Source organism: Macaca nemestrina, chromosome 19 (genome assembly GCF_043159975.1).
Source record: "Macaca nemestrina isolate mMacNem1 chromosome 19, mMacNem.hap1, whole genome shotgun sequence".
In the NCBI taxonomy this organism is placed as follows: domain Eukaryota; kingdom Metazoa; phylum Chordata; class Mammalia; order Primates; family Cercopithecidae; genus Macaca; species Macaca nemestrina.
The window spans coordinates 80,043,363-80,064,746 of record NC_092143.1 but is presented as its reverse complement, the minus strand read 5'-3'; the positions used below and the strand labels follow the sequence as shown (position 1 = coordinate 80,064,746).

General features: G+C 41.9%; 1 protein-coding gene across 4 annotated transcripts in view; it reads left to right on the top strand.

Moving 5' to 3' along the window:
• Positions 1-20,783, top strand: part of LOC105478885 (protein phosphatase 4 regulatory subunit 1) — a 72,468-nt gene extending 51,685 nt beyond the window's left edge. For all 4 annotated transcript variants that reach the window (XM_011736610.2, XM_071085687.1, XM_071085686.1 and 1 more), the window contains 9 exons: positions 3,649-3,821; positions 5,122-5,217; positions 7,860-8,045; positions 9,949-10,110; positions 14,213-14,313; positions 17,221-17,341; positions 17,430-17,564; positions 18,271-18,412; positions 19,680-20,783. In XM_011736610.2, the coding sequence (XP_011734912.1) occupies positions 3,649-3,821; positions 5,122-5,217; positions 7,860-8,045; positions 9,949-10,110; positions 14,213-14,313; positions 17,221-17,341; positions 17,430-17,564; positions 18,271-18,412; positions 19,680-19,843 (1,280 nt within the window). In that variant the 3' untranslated portion in view covers positions 19,844-20,783. The remainder of the gene's footprint in view (positions 1-3,648; positions 3,822-5,121; positions 5,218-7,859; positions 8,046-9,948; positions 10,111-14,212; positions 14,314-17,220; positions 17,342-17,429; positions 17,565-18,270; positions 18,413-19,679) is intronic.
• The last annotated feature ends 601 nt before the right edge of the window (positions 20,784-21,384 follow it).

Below are 21,384 nucleotides of genomic sequence, written 5' to 3'. Positions count from 1 at the left end.
ATTTATAAGGGTTGAAATTACCTTCTTCCATACTCCTTTTATGTTGATATTTTGACCTCCTCCCATGAATCGTGAATGTTCCTAATGGCATCTGGGGTGTTGAATCCTTTCCAGAAGGTTTACAGTTTACTTTGTCCAGATCCATCAGAGAAATCACTATTTATGGCAGCTATAACTTTACAGAATGTATTCCTGAAATAATAAGACTTGAAAGTTGAAATTACCTCTTGATCTTTGGGCTGCAGAATGGGTTTTGTGATAGCAGGCATGAAAACAACATTGTCTCCTTGTACGCCTCTATCAGAGTTCTTGGGTGACCAGGTGTATTGTCAGTGAGCTGTAATCATTTGAAAGGAATATTTTTCTAAGCTGTAGGTCTCAACAGTCGGCTTAAAATACTCAGCAAACCTTGCTGTAAACAGATCTGCTCTCATCCAGGCTTTACTTTTCCAGTGACAGGGCACAGGCAGAGTAGATTGAGCTTAATTCTTAAGGGCCCCAGGATTTTTGGAATAGTAAATGAGCATTGGTTTTAGCTTTTTTTTTTTTTTGACAGCGCCTCACTCCGTCACCCAGGCTGGAGTGCAGTGATGCAATCTCAACTCACTGTAACCTCTGTCCCCCAGGTTCAAGCAATTCTCCTCCCTCAGCCTCCCAAGTAGCTGGGACTACAGGCACGCACCACCATGCCTGGCTAATTTTTTTTTTTTTTTTGTATGATGGGGTTTCACCACGCTGGCCAGGCTGGTCTCGCACTCTTGACCTCAGGTAATCCACCCACCTCAGCCTCCCGAAAGTGCTGGGATTACAGGTATGAGCCACCACTCCTGGCCTGGTTTTAACTTAAAGTCACCAGCCACATTAGTCCCTAACAAGAGTCACCTTGGCCTTTGGAGCTTTGAAGCCAGGCATTGACTTCTCTTTAGCTAGGAAAGTTCTAGATGGCATTTTCTTCCAATAGAAGACTGTTTTATCTGTGTTGAAAATCTGGGCCGGGCGCGGTGTCTTATGCCTGTAATCCCAAAACTTTGGGAGGCCGAGGTGAGTGGATCATCTGAGATTAGGAGTTCGAGACCAGCCTAGCCAACATGGTGAAACCCTGTCTCTACGAAAAATACAAAAATTAGCTGGGCATGGTGGTGCATGCCTGTAATTCCAGCTACTAGGGAGGCTGAGGCAGGAGAATTGCTTGAACCCAGGAGGCAGGGGTGGCAGTAAGCCAAGATTGTACCACTGTACTCCAGCCTGGGTGACAGAGCAAGACTCCCATCTCAAAAAAAAAAAAAAAAAAAAAAAAAAATCTGTTGTTTGGTGTAGCTACCTTAGTGGCTTAAGAAATTTTAGCTAGATCTTCTGAATAACTTGCTGCAGCTTTACGTAAGCACTGGCTGCTTCACCCTTGCACTTCTGTGTTATGGAGATGGCTCCATTCCTTGAACTTCATGAACCAACCTCTGCTAACTTTCAGCTTTTCTTCTCAGCTTCCTAAACTCTCTCAGCCTTTACAGAATTGAAGCCAGTTAGGGCCTTGCTCTGAATTAGATTTTGGCTTAAGAGAACATTGTGGCTGATTTGATTTCTTTCCAGACCACTCAGACTTTCTGCATATCAGCAATGAAGTTGTTGTTCCTTCTTCTTTGTGTGTGTGGAGTAGCACTTTTAATGTCCTTCAAGAACTTTTCCGTCTGCATTTATAAATTGGCTAACTGATGCAAATGGCCTAGCTTTTGGGCTTTCTTGGCTTTTGACATGCCTTCCTCACTAAGCTTAATCATTTCTAGCTTTGGATTTAAAGTGAGAGATGTGTTACTCTTCCTTTCACTTGAACTCTTAGGGGCTACTGTTGGGTTATTTATTAATTGGCCCAATTTTAATATTGTTGAGTCTCAGGGGATAGGGAGACAGGAGAGAGATGGGTAGACAAAGTCGGTAGAGCTGTAAGAACACACACATTTATCATTTAAGTGTGCTGTCTTGTCTGTCTTGTACGGCTAGTTAGCACCTCCCAAAACAATTACAATAGTAATATCAAAGATCACTGATCACAGATCACCATAGATGTATCTGTTATATCAGATATAACAATAATGGAAAAGATGGACATAGTACAAGAATTAACAACATGCAGTACAGAGGCACAGAGTAAACACATGCTGTTGGAAAAATAGCACTGATAAACTTGCTAAATGTAAGCTTGCCACAGACCTTCAGTTTATAAAAAGTACAGTATCAAGCCCGGCATGGTGGTGTGTGCCTGTAGTCCCAACCACTCAGGAGGCCGAGGCTGAAAGATTGCTTGAGCCCAGGGGTTCAGTGCTTCAGTGAGCTATGATCATGCCTTGTGAATAGCTTTCTGCAGGTAACTCCAACCTGGGCAAAATAGTGGGACCTCACCTCTTTAAAGAAAAAAAAAAGGAAAAGTGTAGTATCTACAAAGTGCAATAAAACAGGGTGTGCCTGCACTTTCCAGTGAACAGAATGGATGGGGGATGATACACGCACACACCGACACACCATGTACTTTATATGGGACAAAACGTTTTAACGTTTCTTTCTTGTACAATCTGTTTTTGAGTACTGTTTTGGTTTGGCTTGGGAGTGATCCCAAAAGGGAGTGGCTGAAGTGATTAAAAGGGTTGGTGAAAATTGCAGCCGAAATTCTGAAGATAATGAAAATATTCCACCGCAACTTTTTGTGAGTGAACACGTTCAGTTTTCTTAAGTTAGCAAGTAATGACCTAATGGACTAGAACCTCATCCTGTATGTTTCTTGCATGTCTATTGTCAGACACTTAATATACTTAGATGAGAAATTTTATAAATGCTGCATCTTAATAGATTATCTTAATAAAAGTTACTGATTGTTTTGTTTAAAATGTTCATATTTTGAACATCGAAGTGGATTGTTACTTGGAATAAATGCTAAGCAATATTTTTTGCTAAATTTCTGATTTATCTGGGGAGCAGGAAGAATGCCTTATCTTAATTTCGAATTACCTTTGTAAGTAAGGTGCAACCCAAAACGTAGGCAATGCTAGTTGCCAGATTTTTGAACCCCTGCCTGGTAAGTTGTCCTTTTGGTTTGCTGTAAGCAAGACAGTGCTCATTTGGGATTGTTGTGTTTTGGAGAAGATACAATTCTCATTTTCAAAAAGAATTAGAGAGAAATAAGCAGTAATAAGATATGAGATGTTTAAATGTAACTGTGACAAGAATCTTTGTAATTACCATTGTTTTATGTTGGCAGGGTTTGTGTGACTGCTCTTCTGCTAAAATAGCTTAGTAAGTAAGACTTGTCAGTTTGATTCATGCACTACCAAAACATAGTTAACTTTTACTGAAATTGACTCCTTTTAATAAGCTGGAGGCAGCTCCAGCAACTAGATAGCATTTCTCTTTTCATACTAACGCAGAATAATGTACAGTAGCAGATAAACATTTTTAATCTCATGAAAGCATATTAGTTTTCTACTTTTTCTCTTGAAGGACTAATGATTTACCACAGTAGAAATTTTTTTCCAGCTTTTTGATTGCAGTGTCAAAAAAGTATACATTTCATTGATAACGTACAATGCAAATGGAGAACAGCCTTGTAAGGATATTGCAATTGTGGTTCTCACTTTGTCCGTTTCCTTATTTTGCCTGTAGCACAAGTGGAAGTGCTGTCCGCTGCACTGCGAGCTTCCAGCCTGGATGTACATGAAGAGACCATCAGTGTAGAAAAGAGAAGTGATTTGCAAGATGAACTGGGTATAAATGAGCTACCAAATTGTAAAATAAATCAAGAAGATTCTGTGCCTTTAATCAGCGATGCTGTTGAGGTAACAAACTCAGTATTTACCAAGTGAGAGTAGTTTGAATCAGAAGTCTTTCGTTGGGGAATAGTTGTAGCTGATCACTTTTAGTTTGTATGTTCTGTTTGTTGCTGATTTTTTAGCTCTTCCTTTTGCATAAAGTAATTGTTTTCATCACATCCTGTCCTCGTGACATCAGTGTCATATGAAATGCCTGGAAAAGTAAATCCCACTTCTGTCTATATGACCATTTAGTAGACTCAATGTTAATGTAGCTCACTGCAGTGAAATAGTCTTACTGGAAACAAAGCCCTTTATCAAGAATAATTAACTCTTCCCTTTTCTTTTTGGAGAGGTGCTTTGTTTCTGATCGGACCATTTCACTGCAGCGAGCAACACAGTATTCTGAGCAGAAGATCGGGACTTGAGGCCATGTTGCGGAGGGCCAGTGACATGATCTGGACTCTGGAGTGTGAGGGTGGGTACTGATCCTAGCATCATCTTCACTTTGTACTTATAGCTGTTCTCTGTGATCCTTCCCTAATTTCCTGCTGCATCTCCATCAAGCCAGCATTATTTGGTGTCAGTGCTACTTAGCCATTATTTATATAAATGGGGAGAAGGAATGCACCACCGATTGCCAGAATCGCATGGTCACAGATCATAGTGGCTTGAATGAGAAGCTCAGGAAAGAGTACCTGCACACACTGGGGACGGCAAGAGGGTTCTTAGAGCTTTAGTGCATTTCTGTTTTGATTCCTGTTAGATGGCATGTGGTATAGTTAGAAGTCTGTATGATACCACTGCTTTGGATTGAAACCCTGACTATTTATTGGAGATTTGAATAGTATTAATATATCTGCATCTTAGAAGGTGTTTATGTTGTTGTTGTTGTTACTGTTTTTGGCTGTTAACATATACATAATTTGTGAAAATAGATATTAACAGCCAAGAATAGAAATAGAAGAAAAACTGCATATGACACTCCATGGTCTCTAAAACAATGGATCAAAAGAATCCTCTCGGTACTATTTCATAAATAAGCTAATTTGAGCTGTTCGGACCATTTCAAAATTACTTTCAAATATTGTTTTTAATTACTCTCATTTTTTCTGGAGTTGTTTTTCACACATTTGACAAGCTATTCAGCAAGTTAGGTTTAAAGTAGGGAAAGTTCTTAGGTATGGCTATAAGCTTTTAAAAACATGAGGCATGTATGTGTTTATTACTTTTGGCAGTCTTGTAGGTAAGTAACTTAGTGTAAGATAAGCTTAAATGAAGGTGTGCAGCCGGGACAGCTCTTTAAGTAGTTATTTTTTCCTGACAGAATATGGACTCCACTCTTCACTATATTCACAACGATTCAGACTTGAGCAACAATAGCAGTTTTAGCCCTGATGAGGAAAGGAGAACTAAAGTACAAGTAAGTGACCAAAAAATGTGTTCCTAATTCCTCTTTTAGAGCCCATTTCTGACCTAATTTGCCCCTTCTTTATGATGAGTGTTCTAAAAATTATGACTAGTGTGTCATATTTTCTATAAGGAAATTGAAATAGTAGAGAGAGGAACGTGTAAGCACAAATCTTCCCTTTCCTACCTCTGTGATCCCATTCTTCATTCAGAGTGACCACAGTCACACACCTCATTATCTTCCTTCATGTATTTTCATGGGCACATAAACATACACATGTGCCCCTTTTTATCATTCAAGACAACTGTGGTCATCCCATCCTACCTAGGTATTTCCTCTTGTTCACATTGCCAATAATTATAAAATACAGCTCGATTTCAGAGATGAAAATATGAAAAAATACGAAAATTTTGAAGTGCCGTCAGTAACAAGCTGCAGGAAAACTGTGCTCACGGAATCATTGGAATGTGATAGCTATGCCTTGCCTTGCTCTTTTCTAAAAATCTGACCTGGTGATCTCTCCTGTAAACACACTAGGACTCCCTCACCTTCACAGCAGCACAGCCCAGTGTACATGCCACACCTGTGGTCTCCATTGTAAGAAGGCTCTGTGGGAGATGCTACTTGTAGTTTCACTTTGATGCTATAAGAAGTGCTACATCCACTGTGACTGTCTAGATGTGTTGTTTGCTTCTAGGACTTTATTATTATTATTATTAGAGATGGAGTCTCACTCTTGTCACCCAGGCTAGAGTGCAGTGGCACCATCTCAGCTTACTGCAACCTCCGCCTCCTGAGTTCAAACAGTTCTCCTGCCTCAGCCTCCCAAGCAGCTGGGACTGCAGTTGCGAGCCACCAGGCCCAGCTAGTTTTTTTGTATTTTTAGTAGAGACAGTGTTTCGCCATGTTGGCCAGGCTGGTCACGAACTCCTGACCTCAAGTGATCCACCCACCTTGGCCTCCTAAAGTGCTGCGATTACAGGCATGAGCCACCGCGCCTGGCCTTAGGACTATATGATTATTGTTAGAAGTAGATTTCCCAGATCAAATGGTGTATTTATTTTGTTGTTGTTGTTGTTGTTAGAGATGGGATCTCAGCTCTGTCACCCAGGCTGGAGTGCAGTGGCGAGATCACAGCTCATTGCAGCCTCGAACTCCTGGGCTCAAGCAATCGACCCTTCTGCCTCAGCCCCCCTGCTAGCTGGGACTACAGATGTGCACCACCACATGTAGCCAATTTTTATTTATTAAAAATGAAATCAGTATTCAAAACAATAGTGTTTTGAAACATGCTTTTCCCCACTTATAGACATTTTCAGTATTTCAAATCTCATTTTAATGAGTTTATTTCCATTTTCATTCTGTGTATATGGGTAATTAGTTTATGTAGCTCAAAATTCAAGATACTTAACAGGCATTTATTGACATTCCCATCTCAGTTTTTCTTCTCCACTTGTCCATTTTGCTTCCTGAGATACAACCATTTTTACCTTGCTTTTATATCCTTCCAGAGCTATATTATACACACCTAAGCAAGATTGCAAATTTGTTCTTCTTTTCCTCACATATATGCAAATAATTAGACATGTGCACTTCAATTATGTGTGAATAATTGCTTAAATTTTCATCTAAAGAAGACAAGTTTTTATTTTTGTTTTGAGACAGTCTCACTCTATGGCCCAGGCTGGAGTACAGTGGAGCTCTCACGGCTCACTGCAGCTTCCACTTCCCTGGGCTCAAGTGATCGTCCCACCTCAGCTTCCCGAGTAGCTGGAACTACAGGTGTGAGCCACCATACCTGGCTGATTTTTAAAATTTTTTGTAGAGACAGGGTTTCACCATGTTGCCCAGGCTGGGCTCAAGTGATCCACCCTCCTTGGCTTCTCAAAGTGCCGGAATTACAGGTGTGAGCCACTGTGCCTGGCTGATTTTTGCTTTTTTAATGAACATGTTGCAAATCATGCAGAGCACCTGTTATTCTGCATTTGCTGGGTTATAACAAACATTGTCATCTCTGCCTACATTTAAAGGTGCTGGTGTTATTTTAATACGTCTTTTTAATTTAGTAATTAATTCTAATTTTCCTTTGAACTGAGATGTTACTCATTATTCTCCTAGAGTTGCTTTTGCTTTTATTTGTTCATATATGTTTCCCTTAGCATGTTTTTTGTATCTCTTAGTTATTAGATACCTGAAAATTTGACATTGGTATTTCTCAACTATTTGAGATGCTATGTTAAAATCTATATATTTAAAAATAATTTTGACGGCCGGGCGCGGTGGCTCAAGCCTGTAATCCCAGCACTTTGGGAGGCCGAGGCGGGTGGATCACGAGGTCAGGAGATCGAGACTATCCTGGCTAACATGGTGAAACCCCGTCTCTAGTAAAAATACAAAAAACTAGCCGGGCATGGTGGCGGGCGCCTGTAGTCTCAGCTACTTGGGAGGCTGAGGCGGGAGAATGGCGTGAACCCGGGAGGCGGAGCTTGCAGTGAGCCGAGATCACGCCACTGCACTCCAGCCTGGGAGACACAGCGAGATTCCGTCTCAAAAAAAATAAATAAATAAAAAAAATAATTTTGCCCAATTTATGTCTAAACTGCTCAAAATGCATCTGAACTGCTCAGTCACTGTGGTTTCTCTTTTTCCATTAGGATGTTGTACCTCAGGCGTTGTTAGATCAGTATTTATCTATGACTGACCCTTCTCGTGCACAGACGGTTGACACGGAAATTGCTAAGCACTGTGCATACAGCCTCCCCGGTGTGGCCTTGACACTCGGAAGACAGAATTGGCACTGCCTGAGAGAGACGTATGAGACTCTGGCCTCAGACATGCAGGTGAGTAAAGCAGTTAAAGAATTAGCAGAACGTGCATGTGGAAGGCACAGTGCTTTGCTTTTCATAACCTAAAGAATTTCTGTTCGTGTTCTAGCATGTTCTTAGTGTTATAGGAAATTATGTATGGAAGAGCTTAAGAGTAATAACAGAGCATGTTCTTTTTGCACTGTCAGAGTCCCACAATTTGGCGGCTTCATTTTTATCTAAAGCATTAGAAATTGTTAGCACATTCACCAATGCCTACATTCCTAACTTAAAATGTGTTATTATCTAGAGTTTATCTGTAAATTAATTGTTGAGAATATAGGATTTAATTTTTCACCTAGAAATAGTATTATAAATGCTTATTTGATTTTTCACACTGGAGCTCAAAATATTTGTTTAAACTGTAGTAGAACTGTAGTATTACTAGCGAGTGTGAAGTTCTGGGCCCCGCGTGCCTTGAGCATTGCAGTACAGACAGGAGAAGTTCTGTGGTTCTTGCTCTCTCCTCGTCCCCACACACCACCCCCACCCCCTTTCAACAGAACACACAAGGTAAACCTTTGCTTCAGGTCATTTTGTCTGGACATCTGTGACTTTCGTGTGACCTCTTCCCAGGCTTGATGACCTAACCTCCCCTGCCAGGCTGATTTCTATATAAACAAAGTTTGCCTCTCTTTGAACACACCCGTTCCTTCAGTGAAGTTGATCTCTCAGTTATTAAAAAAAAAAAGCAGTCTCATTAGGCTAATTTATACTGAAATGTGATGACTTTTCCTTAAACTTCTTAGTAATTATTATATTTTTCAGGGAATCAGTGGTGTTGACTCAGCAAGTTCTAAGTGGGAAGTAATCTTGATAGGTCAAGTTCCTCCTTTGACCTATGAGGTTAGGAAAGCCAGGCCCAGGAGAAGCGAATTTATCTGTGTTCATACACTTCTTCAGTGCTGCATCTGGTCATGGAACCACAAAGGCCCAATTTCCATAGAGTGCTTTGTCCTGTGTATTCGTGTTTTCAGTCTTTATTCCACAGAACTGTAGGGTTCCCGTGGGATGAATCTCCAGGGGCACCTGGGTGACTCTGACGGCTCAGAGTCTGGACTAGCAGTTCTTTCTCTCTGCTTCCCCCCTCTTCCATGAGAACATCTCTGCCTTCATCTGTTGAACTTAGGTGTAAAATTTGATTTCAAGAGTGGATTCTGGGTGGAAGGGAAAGGAAATAAAATGTTTGCTCTAAACTGTTTCTCTTTAGGTAAAGTTTTAAGTTACTGTGTGAAAAATTAAGGCAACATGGAGAAAAGGATGTTTTTAACTTAAAATTATTATAAATGCAACACATTTCTGTTGAGGGTTTCTTTTCCAAGGCTGTATGCAGATTTCCCTAGTCTTATATTTCTTAAATTGCCAATTCCTTAAGAACAAATTTTATTGTTCTGTTTTGTTTTTCTTAATCCAAGGTGTGACTGTACCGGAATCTGAAGGGGGACAGTAAACTGGGGAGGGTGCTAGAGAGCCTTTGGTCCATGTGCAGCCTCAGCTCATCAGCGTGTTCTAGCATGTATTTAGTGTTACAGGAAATTATGTATGGAAGAGCGTGAGAGTAATAACAGAGCATGTTCTTTTCGCACGGTCAGAGTCAGGGTCTGACATTCAGAGAACTACAAAAACTTAATGATTTCTGAGCATTTTTTCCTCATGAGTGAAAGGAAGATAATACATACTAGGCAGGGATTTAAGATTTTTTTGTTATACTTTTCAATGCATAATTTAGGCATTTAAAATTAGTATCTGTTATTACTATTCTGATTTAATGTTTTGAGATTAGTGACATTCATATATAAATTAGCCTTCGTATATTGCCTAAAGGTTGAAGTACTGAGTACTTTGTGGTCAGCTTACTAATGTGTTTTCATTTCTGCAGTGGAAAGTTCGACGAACTCTAGCATTCTCCATCCACGAGCTTGCAGTTATTCTTGGAGATCAGTTGACAGCTGCAGATCTGGTTCCAATTTTTAATGGATTTTTAAAAGACCTCGATGAAGTCAGGATAGGTGTCCTTAAACACTTGCATGATTTTCTGAAGGTAACTTTTAAATTATTTTGCAGAAAAGCACAACAAAATTCTGCTGTAAATCTAAATCTTTATCTTCTGCTAGCACCAAGAGAGGTTTCTGTGTGTTCCTATGTAAGAAAGTATAGCCATAAGTTTATGTTAAGATGTGACTTAAAAAAGAAATAGTTCCACAATTATACTTTCACTTTTAAAACAGTATTGGATGATAGTGTTTTTTTTTTTTTGAGACGGAGTCTCACTCTGTTGCCCAGGCTGGAGTGCAGTGGCAGGATCTCAGCTCACTGCAAGCTCCGCCTCCCGGGTTTACGCCATTCTCCTGCCTCAGCCTCCCGAGTAGCTGGGACTACAGGCGACCGCCACCTCGGCCGGCTAGTTTTTTGTATTTTTTAGTAGAGACGGGGTTTCACCGGGTTAGCCAGGATGGTCTCGATCTCCTGACCTCGTGATCCGCCCGTCTCAGCCTCCCAAAGTGCTGGGATTACAGGCTTGAGCCACCGCGCCCGGCCTGATGATAGTTTACAGACGTTTGTACCTTTTTATTTTTCAAAATTATTGAATGAAATATATGTTTAAAAAAAAAAAAACAAAAAACCATTAGCTGCAGTCATCCCTCAGTATGTGCAGGAGGAATGGTTCCAGGTCCCCCATGCACACTCAAATCCATGCAGTACTCCAGTCCTGTGGAACCTGCGTGTAGGAAAAGTCTGCCCTCCATGTACTCCGGCTTTGCATCCAGGAATACTGTATTTTCAATCCTCACTTGGTTGGGACAGACAATTCCGTGTAAGTGGACTGATGCAGTTCACACCCCTGTTGTTGAAGGTCAGCTGTGTATTAAGTTTGGAGGCTTTATGTGGTATTCCAGGAGTCCGAGAATTTACGTTTAGCCCTCACTACTTTAAGAGCTGTTATCTCCAAAGTGAATAGCCTTGATTTTTTACAAATTGTTTAATCCTGGAGTACTGTTGTTTTTCTTAGACTTTAGCCTTGAAATTGACTCTGATAATTCTAAGGCTTGAGTGATAGAAGTAATTGGAGTCCTCCCTTTTAAAAAACATTGAGACCGGGCACAGTGGCTCACGCCTGTAATCCCAGCACTTTGGGAGGCCGAGGCAGGCAGATCACTTGAGGTCAGGAGGTCGAGACCAGCCTGGCCAACATAGTGAAGCGCTGTCTCTACTAAAATACAAAAAATTAGCTGGGCGTGGTGGTAGGCACCTGTAGTCTCAGCCACTCAGGAGGCTGAGGCAGGAGAATCGCTTGAGCCTGGGAGATGGAGGTTTCAGTGAGCTAAGATCGTAGGCACTGCAGCCTGGGGTACAGAGCAAGACTCCATCTCAAAAAAGTAAAAAACAAAAACATTGAGACCTATATTTTATGTAGATCATATTGAAATTTTTCTTTCTTTTCTTTTTCTTTTTCTTTTTTTTTTTTTTTTGGAGACAGATTCTTGCTCTGTCACCAGGCTGGAGTGCAGTGGCATGATCTTGGCTCACTGCAACCTCCGCCTCCCAGGTTCAAGTGATTCTCCTGCCTCAGCCTCCCGAGTAGCTGGGACTACAGGTGTGTGCCACCACACCTGGCTGGTTTGTTTTTTTTTTGTTTTTTTTTTTTTTAGTAGCGATGGGGTTTCACCATGTTAACCAGGATGGTCTTGATCTGACCTCATGATCCACCCGCCTCAGCCTCCCAAAGTGCTGGGATTACAGGCGTGAGCCACCACGCCTGGCCTGAAATTTTTCTAATTGTCCCAGTATTGTCCTTTTTAGTTTTTCTCTGCTCAATTTTGAATCCCATAAAGTGCATATTAAATTTAAATGTTATGTTTCTTTAGTCCTCTTAAATCTAGGTGTCACTGGCATTTTTGAGGAGTCCAAACCAGTTGTTTTACAGAATTACCCTCAATTTGAATTTACACAATTTGATTCTGGGTAAGCAGGGTTTTTTTGCAGACATGTTAACCTGTGTAGGTTTTCATGCATTTTTCTGAATGTGTCACATCAGGGCTAATGTGATGTTGGCTCTTCCCATCATTTGTGACGAGAAGGCTGACAATTCCATTATAAAATGACCTTTCACCTTTTGTGGTTAATAGAGAATTGGTGAGGTGATACTTTAGAACTCTGAGTATCTTTTTCTCTAGAGTCCTTCACCAGTGCTCTCATAGCCAGGCATCTGTACATGGTTCTTACCTGAATCAGTTAACTGTGTTGATTGTGAAAGAGTGATTTTCTATTTTCATAATTCTGTTTTTTTTAAATTAATTAACTTATTTTGAGACAGGGTCTCACTCTGTTGCCGAGGCTGGAGTGTAATGGTGCGATCATGGCTCACTGCAGCCTCCACCTCTCCCAGCTCAGATGATCCTCCCACCTCAGCCTCCTGAGTAGCCGAGGCCACAGGCGCACTATCACACCCAGCTGAGTTTTGTATCTTTTGTAGAGACGGGGTTTCGCTGTGTTGTCCAGGCTGGTCTTGAACTCCTGGGCTCAAGTGATCTGCCCCGACTTAGCCTCCCAAAGTTCTGGGATTACAGGTATGAGCCACTATGCTCGGCCATTCCTTCTGTTTTTATTAAGTAACATTCCTGTGTAAAATAACCTGTGCCTTCTCTCCCTCCCCGGTTTCAAAAGTTGTTTTAGTATTGGTGTGGACTCTAGGATTTAAAAAATTCAACGTAATGGAATCCATTTCTGTCGTTTGTTTTGAGCATCAAATTTGACTAGTGGGGACCCCTTAAAGCTGCCTCTTGTGTCCTTTGATTTGTCCTTTTATTTTTAAGCGTATCAACACTTGCAGTTTCAACTTTGCCTTTCCCTGTCCCAGCCTGGAGTCAGCTATTTCTCCAAGGAACGGTGGTCCTTTTTAGTGGAGAATGGTCCTTAGAAACTGAGATCCAGGCACTGGAAGTGCTTATTGCTCCTGGGCTGTCATTTCTTTTAGGTCTTTTCAGGAGATAGTAGCTAGGAGGTGTGTACTTTTTTTTTTTTTTTTTAATTACTAACTTCATATTGTTAAGAACTACTTCCATTTCAATACTGTTTCCTCTCTTTTCTTCACTTTATATATTTTTTTCTTTTTACTCCTGGTAAAAAGTCTGTTCTTAACAACATTAATGTATAATACTTAGTTGTGGCTGGGCGCAGTGGCCTGTAATCCCAGCACTTTGGGAGGCCAAGGCAGGCGGATCACTTGAGGTCAGGAGATCGAGACTACCCTGGCTAACACGGTGAAACCCCGTCTCTACTAAAGATACAAAAAATAGGCTGGGCGTGGTGGCGGGTGCCCATAGTCCCAGCTACTCGGGAGGCTGAGGCAGGAGAATCGCTTGAACCTGGGAGGCGAAGGTTGCAGTGAGCCAAGATCACACCACTGCACTCCAACCTGAATGACAGAGTGAGACTGTCTCAAAAAAAAAAAAAAAAAAAAGTTTGCTCAGTTCCACAACATAAATGAAATAGTTTCAGAGTTACTCCACCAATAATAATTCCCACATCAAATCAGCTACGTAATATTCAGGACTTCGTAGCACATTCTGTCCTTAGACTGTCTCTTGAAGATGTGTGGTCACTCAGTTCACACTTTGGCTTTTTTCCCTGTGATTGGTTTCCATCTGATGTACAGTTAGGTTGGTTTTTCCCCCTTTAAATATTTATAGAGCAGCTATTGGGATACATTTCTTTATTTTTTTTCTCTCAACAAATACTGAATGCCTGCTCTGTGCTGTCACAGTGCCACATGCAGGGCTTACACGCGTGGTTAAGAGCATAATTACTGCCTTAAGTGGGGCCATGGCAACAAGGATGTCATATGAATAAAGGGGGGCAAGTCCTGTAATCAAGCTGTGCCCGGCGTACTGTGGGGTTTAGTGTGGCTCATTGATAGACACAAGGAATAAAGATTGTCAGACAAGATGGTGATTCCTGAAGGCAAATGGTGTTATTCAAGGAAAAATAAACTTAATACCAAATTTAAAACATTTAAATACAACTACTACATTTCCTTTTCAGAAGAATTAACCATATTGCTTACAGTCTGTTTTTACACACTCTAATAAAAGAAATAATGTCTGTACCTTGTCCTGGTAAATATTTTTATTTTGTTACTTTAGCTTCTTCATATTGACAAAAGAAGAGAGTATCTTTATCAACTTCAGGAGTTTTTGGTGACAGATAATAGTAGAAATTGGCGGTTTCGAGCTGAACTGGCTGAGTAAGTTCTAACAGTTTATTAGATTATATTTTGGAGGGGTATATATTTACTTCATTTTTACCTTCTCTCAGTTTCATTACTTTGTGTAGATCCAAGTTTCTATGTGGTGTTCTAGCCCTTTAACGCTTCCTGTAATACATGTCTTACTGTCAGTGAATTTCCTCAACTTTTTTTTTTTTTTCCTGAAAATGTCTTTAGTTCATTTTTATATTATTTTTATCATGGTGAAATACACATAGCCAAATTTGCTATTGATGACATTTAGTACATTCACAATGTTGTGGAACCATTCCCTCTAGTTCTAAAATGTTAACCTCCTGAAAAGAAAAACGCATGTCCAATAAGCATCTACTTACTATCTATGGATTTGCCTATTGTGGACATGTCATGCAAGTGGAATCATAGCACATGTGGCCTTTTGTGCTTGGTTTCTTCATCTAACAATGCTTTCAGTTGTCCCTCCATATTGTATCCTCTAGCTGAACTTGCCTCCCTTTTTATGGTTGAGTAAATATTCCATTGTATGGATATACCACATTCATTTAGTGCATTCATCTGTTGAGGAACATTTGGGTTGGGTGTGTGGTCTTTTGTGAATAGTGCTGCTAGGAACGTTTATGTACAAGATTTAATCCTTGAAATCTGTTTTCAGTTATTTTGAGGTGGATTTGCAAGGCCATATGGTAATTCTGTGTTTAATTCATTGAGGAACTGCCACACTTTTCCACAACAGCTGTACCATTTTACATTCCCATCAGCAACGTATGGGAGTTCCAATTTCTGTATGTCCTCACTAACACCTATTTTCCTATTAAATTTTAAAAATATTTCTAAATTGGCCAAATAATAATTGTGCATATTTATAAGGTATGTAATGATGTTGCAATACATATTGGATAGTGGTTAGATAAGGGCAATTAGCATATCCATCACTCGCTTATCATTGATAGCTGTTCTGATGGGTGTGGAACAGCACCTCGTTGTGGTATGATTCGCATTTCCCTAATGACTAATGATGTTGAACACTTTTTCATAAGCCTGTTAACCATTTGTGTATATTTTGTGGAGAAATGTCTATCCAAGTCTCTTGCACATTTTTAAATTGGGTTGTTTATCTTAAGTTGTGTTGTTGAGTTGTAAGAGCTATTTATATATTCCGGATCATACACCTCACGTGTATTTTCAGATGACGTCTTTGCTGAGTATGGGATGTGGGGCTGACAGTTTGTCTTTCAGTGTATTAAAAATGCCTCTCCATTGAGTTCTGGCTTGCCCACTTCTGACTCGAAATGCACGCCTCCTCTTCCGCCATGTAGTGCCGGGATGTGAGTCCAGCTAGTCAGGATCAAGCTGGGCTTGCGTTTTGTCATTGCTGTGGTTACCTTCAGTGTATTTGGGGCTTCAGTTTTCCTCACTGTGGGCTGCCACTACCGTTGCCGTTTGCTGAGGGTGGGAGCTGGGGCACCAGTGGTCTTGTAGTGCGAGTATTCCACCCAGGCTTGAGCTATACCTGCACCCCTGTGTAATGGGTGGGGCCTCCTGTCTGTGCTTGGTCTCGGGCAGGACTTCCTGCAGCTCCTCCTAGAATAAGGAGCGTTAGTTGTCCTCTCCCCCAGTTGCAGCGTTTTTGCTGGCCCACAGGGTGGATAGGCTTTGGGCCCCTCCACCAGCAGGTTAAGCCTTTTGCTTTGTGTGAGTGAAGGGCCCAGTAGAGTGCTTGGTGATTCGTGGCTGTCCGTCAGCCGCTTCTGCCTGCTATGAGACATCGCTCCTGTTTCTCCTGACTGTCTTTCTTGAAGCACCCATGGGAGGCAGGTACCCTGTGGAAGTCAGAAGGTCAGAAGGTTGACTGGGGATGTGAGCTCCCTGTGTCGGGCACATATGGCTTTGCTTGAGCCACTCCATGCTCGTGCCAGCCACCATCTGGCCCTGGGCAGCTGGCTACAATTCGAGCTGATTTCTCCCCACCCTGTTATGTGCTGGCAGGTGCCCTGTCCCTCCGGGCTCTGCTGAGGGGGAAAGTTAGGCTGTTTGGGTGCTTTGCAACCCCAGCTCTCTGATGGGCTCAAGAAAAGATCTTGAAGTTTATATAGCTTTTTCTACTGTAGGGTCAGTGACATTCTTGCAGTTTTCTGTATTCTAAGCAGAAATTGATGTCCTATTTGGAATTCTGATTTTGAACTTTGTCAAAAAGTACGTGTGTCTGTTTGAGGATGTATGTTTGTATGCACAGGTGCATTGTCATGACTGCATAATCTACATTCGTGTTACAGTTGACTTCCTGCTTATTAGAAATGTCAATCATCTCGAACATAAAATCTGAAAGGCAAAAGTCTCACATCCAAGGTATTTCTTCAAGGGCATCATTGAAGCCTTCAGGTTAGCTTGGTGGATGTCATGAAAGTCTCAGGGCCCCTCAGATGTGATGGGAAGGTCGCTGGAGGACACCCTCCCTCTGTTATCCCTAGTGAGTCCCTTCCAGGAAGGCTCCTCAGAGCCCCGACAGGTACACAGCAGACTCCCTGCCCCTGCGGGAACTTCTTACTGAGAAACTTGATTATAGATGGAAGCTTCTCAGCACGTTCCACACTGTAACCATGGATCAGTGTGGGCCATGTTCCAGTTGAACATACTAGGAAGTGCTTTGCTCTCTCAGTTCCCATGGATGCAGAGCGCTACGGCTTTTGTTTTCCTTACACTCTACGGAACTTGAATAGCATGTAAGTGCGTTTCCAGATGCAGAGACTGGAGGTAACTGGACAGGAGAGGTCCGCTTAGTCGCTCCTCTTTGCATGTGTTTGAGACAGGTGCTCCGTAATCCAGTATTGCAGATTATTTAAATGAGAACCTGTTTTCATTTGTCTCGCCGATTTTTAAACATTATCTTTTTGTAATTCCTTTTTGTAGACAGCTGATTTTACTTCTAGAGTTATATAGTCCCAGAGATGTTTATGACTATTTACGTCCCATTGCTCTGAATCTGTGTGCAGACAAGGTTTCTTCTGTTCGTTGGATTTCCTACAAGTTGGTATGTATTGAACTTTTAAAATTTTAGATCAGTAAACTCTAAGATCCTAGATTGGAAGCTGTTCCTCACTTCACACTCACCCTCCCAGGTCAGCGAGATGGTGAAGAAGCTGCATGCGGCAACACCACCAACGTTCGGAGTGGACCTCATCAATGAACTTGTGGAGAACTTTGGCAGATGTCCCAAGTGGTCTGGTCGGCAAGCCTTTGTCTTTGTCTGCCAGGTAAGCGAGGCCCTGGGCTTACCTGTTAGTGAGGTTTTCTCCTAGAAGAATGTCTTCTTTGACTTCCTACCTCTCTCTCATCCTCTTCCTTATTCTTAAGAAACAGAACCTTACGGTAGCCTGGCTGTTTCTAGGATCACCTGTCCCCATTGTTGGGCATCTGCTGGCCCCTCCCTCCCAGCCAGCCAAGCCCCTTCTTCACTGGCACGCACCACACACACCCCACGTGACTGCTGTACATGCATGTTCCACACCACACACCACACACCTGGAATGTGCGTGTTCTGCTCTACACACATTCAGACATGTGTGCATGTGTACATTTGACAGTGCACATACATGCGTGTTCCTCACTGCATATTATACAGGCATACATACATGTACCACACCACACACATACTGTGCACACATATACCATACCACGGTTCCCACTAGAGGGTGCTCATGCCTGGGACCCAGAGCACAGGTGTGAAAATGAAAGTGTGAATGAACACTCTGGGTCTCCGTAGAGCAGTTTAAAACCTGTCTGTCCATGTGGGCAGTTAATTATGTAATTTTTTATTTGAGTTCCCAAGTACCTGGAATTTTGGTTAAAAAGCAGTAAGTAAAATTTGTGCCTGTGGTCACTCAGAGATTTTGTTGGCCAGCAGACGAGTTTTTGGCTGCATTGACAGAGAAGCCTAGAGCAGCTGTTTCTTTTCCCCAGACTGTCATTGAGGATGACTGCCTTCCCATGGACCAGTTTGCTGTGCATCTGATGCCGCATCTGCTGACCTTAGCAAATGACAGGGTTCCTAACGTGCGAGTGCTGCTTGCAAAGACCTTAAGGCAAACTCTGCTAGAAAAAGGTAGGTAGTGACTCTACTAGGAGAAGCGTGTGAGTAGAGAGGGAGGTCTGTCGACTGCGCTGATCAACAGATACCAAAGCAGAAGTATTGTCTGCTCAGAGAAAATAATCTGGTGGAAGGAAATATTTTAGTTGTTCTGGTGGTTCTCCCAAGAGGGCATGGAAGATGAAAGGGGTTTTTTAGTCCTCTACTGTTCAAGTTGGAGTTTATCGTAGGCATGGATCATTTTTATCATTTAAAACTTAGCTTTTTTGTTTGCTTGATTTTTTGAGACTGAGTCTCATTCTGTCACCCAGACTTGAGTGCAGTGGTGCGATTTCAGCTCACTGCACCCTCTGCCTCCCATGTTCAAGCAACTCTTCTGCCTCAGCCTCCCCAATAGCTGGGATTACAGGTGCCTGCCACCACACCCAGCTAACTTTTTATCTTTTTAGTAGAGACGGGGTTTCACCATGTTGGCCATGTTGGCCAGGCTGGTCTCGAACTCCTGACCTCATGTGATCTGCCTGCCTCAGCCTCCCAAAGTGCTGGGATTACAGGCATGACCCACCGTGCCTGACCTAAAACTTAGTTTTTAAAATTGGGTATTCGTTCTCTTTATGTGCAAACTATTGGCTGGCAGCATGCCACTTGCAATCTTGCAATCTTCAGTATGGAGGCTGGTACCTGTGTTTGCTCTCCCTCCTTCTCTTCATTAAGCAAGAGACAGATGCCCCGTAGTATTTGTTTTGTTGGAAATTATAATCTCTTCAAGATTAAAGGTGGTTTATTTTATTTAATCGACCCCCACCCCGCCTGCCACCCAAACACCTCATCAATATAGTTGCATGGATGAATGAAGCACAGAAAGAAATTTGTAGTAGACGTCAAAGAATAAGGATAAATGAATATTGCTGCTTTTTTTCCTCCTTTTTTTTTTTTTTGTAGTTGGTGTTTGGAAGCGTTTTTCTTTTACTGCTACTTAATAGCTAAGAAGTGTGATGTTTTCATTTATTTATTTATTTATTTAATAATTTAATATTCCTTAGCTGTCATTGAATATCATGAGATTTAGTCTTATAAAAACAAGATAAATCTCATAACTCTTTTTATTGTGGCACTTTTTCTTCCTATAACAAATCAGGTTGGATTACTGTTTATGTTTCAGTGTGGCTTCTGTTTGTACTTGTAGAAATACCCAGTTTAACTGTTTATACTCGTACTTGACGGAACTCTGAAATGTTCCGTTGGACTGGTTTCATCTGTCCTGTGCACGTGTCATTTCCAGACTATTTCTTGGCCTCTGCCAGCTGCCACCAGGAGGCTGTGGAGCAGACCATCATGGCTCTTCAGATGGACCGGGACAGCGATGTCAAGTATTTTGCAAGCATCCACCCTGCCAGTACCAAAATCTCTGAAGATGCCATGAGCACAGCGTCCTCAACCTACTAGAAGGCTTGAATCTCGGTGTCTCTCCTGCTTCCGTGGGAGCCGAGGTTCAGTGGGCGTTCCGCACGTATGTGACCTGGGATAGCTTTCGGGGGAGGAGCGACTTCCCTCTCCTGCAGGCTTCACTGCAGGTGCAAGTTTTTTGCCAGGGATTTTAAGAGTCAAGAGAAAGTACAGTAAACACTATTATCTTATCTTGACTTTAAGGGGAAATAATTTCTCAGAGGATTATAATTGTCACCGAAGCCTTAAATCCTTCCGTCTTCCTGACTGAATGAAACTTGAATTGGCAGAGCATTTTCCTTATGGAAGGGATGAGATTCCCAGAGACCTGCATTGCTTTCTCCTGGTTTTATTTAACAGCCGACAAATGAAATTCTTACAGCCTGAAGGCACACGTTTGCCCAGATGTGAAAGAGACCTTCAGTATCAGCCCTGACTCTTCTCTCCCAGGCACAAGGACTTGCTGGGCTGTGTGACCAGCTGTCCAGCCCAGCCCTGTGTGTGAATCATTTCTGATGTGTGTAAATGGGAAAGGAGGGTTTTTTACTTCCCCTGAGGGCTTGATGCTAACACAAAAGTAGGATTGACTTTAACTCTTAAGCGCAGCATATTGCTGCACACATTTACAGAATGGTTGCTGAGTGTCTGTGTCTGATTTTTTCATGCTGGTCATGACCTGAAGGAAATTTATTAGACGTATAATGTATGTCTGGTGTTTTTAACTTGATCATGATCAGCTCAGAGGTGCAACTTCTTCACATACTGTACATACCTGTGACCACTCTTGGGAGTGCTGCAGTCTTTAATCATGCTGTTTAAACTGTTGTGGCACAAGTTCTCTTGTCCAAATAAAATTTATTAATAAGATCTATAGAGAGAGATATATACACTTTTGATTGTTTTCTAGATGTCTACCAATAAATGCAATTTGTGACCTGTATTAATGATTTAGTTTAAAGTGGGGAAACTAGATTAAAATACTTGTCTTTTAACTAGTTTATCAGTTTCTCTGGAATCTGCCTGTGTCCCCGGGGTTGGGTCTTGCTCTTGGCGGCAGCAGGTGCCTCTTGGGTGCTCCTCCTGCTCCTGCCTACAGCCCTAAGGGCAGGTGGGTGCCGAGTGTCTGGCACAGCTTGGACACCCCCCCCCACCGCCCGAAGACAGTGGGGGGTTGTCTTGAAGCTCCTGAGACACAATCAAGCATCTCTGAGCCTCGATTTCTTCGTCAGTAAAATGGGAATTAGTAAAACCTACCCTGTTTCTCACAAGGTTGTTTTGCAGGCAAATGAGGTCCTCTGTGAAGGTGGTTTTGTAAAGTGCTGCGTGTATAAATGTGCGATGTTCCTGTAAGCCTGGTTTGAAAACCTTGGCCTGTCTGAGTCCCCTGGTGCTTCTGTGAGTTTTGGTTTTATTTAGTTAGCCGGGGGGGGGGACTCCTCAGTAAGTCAAAATAAGTTCCTTTGAACTTCAGTGTGGGATTTGAGAATACATGGGCTGCTTCCTGTCTACACTATTACAAATAAGCCTTTGGCTGCTGCCTC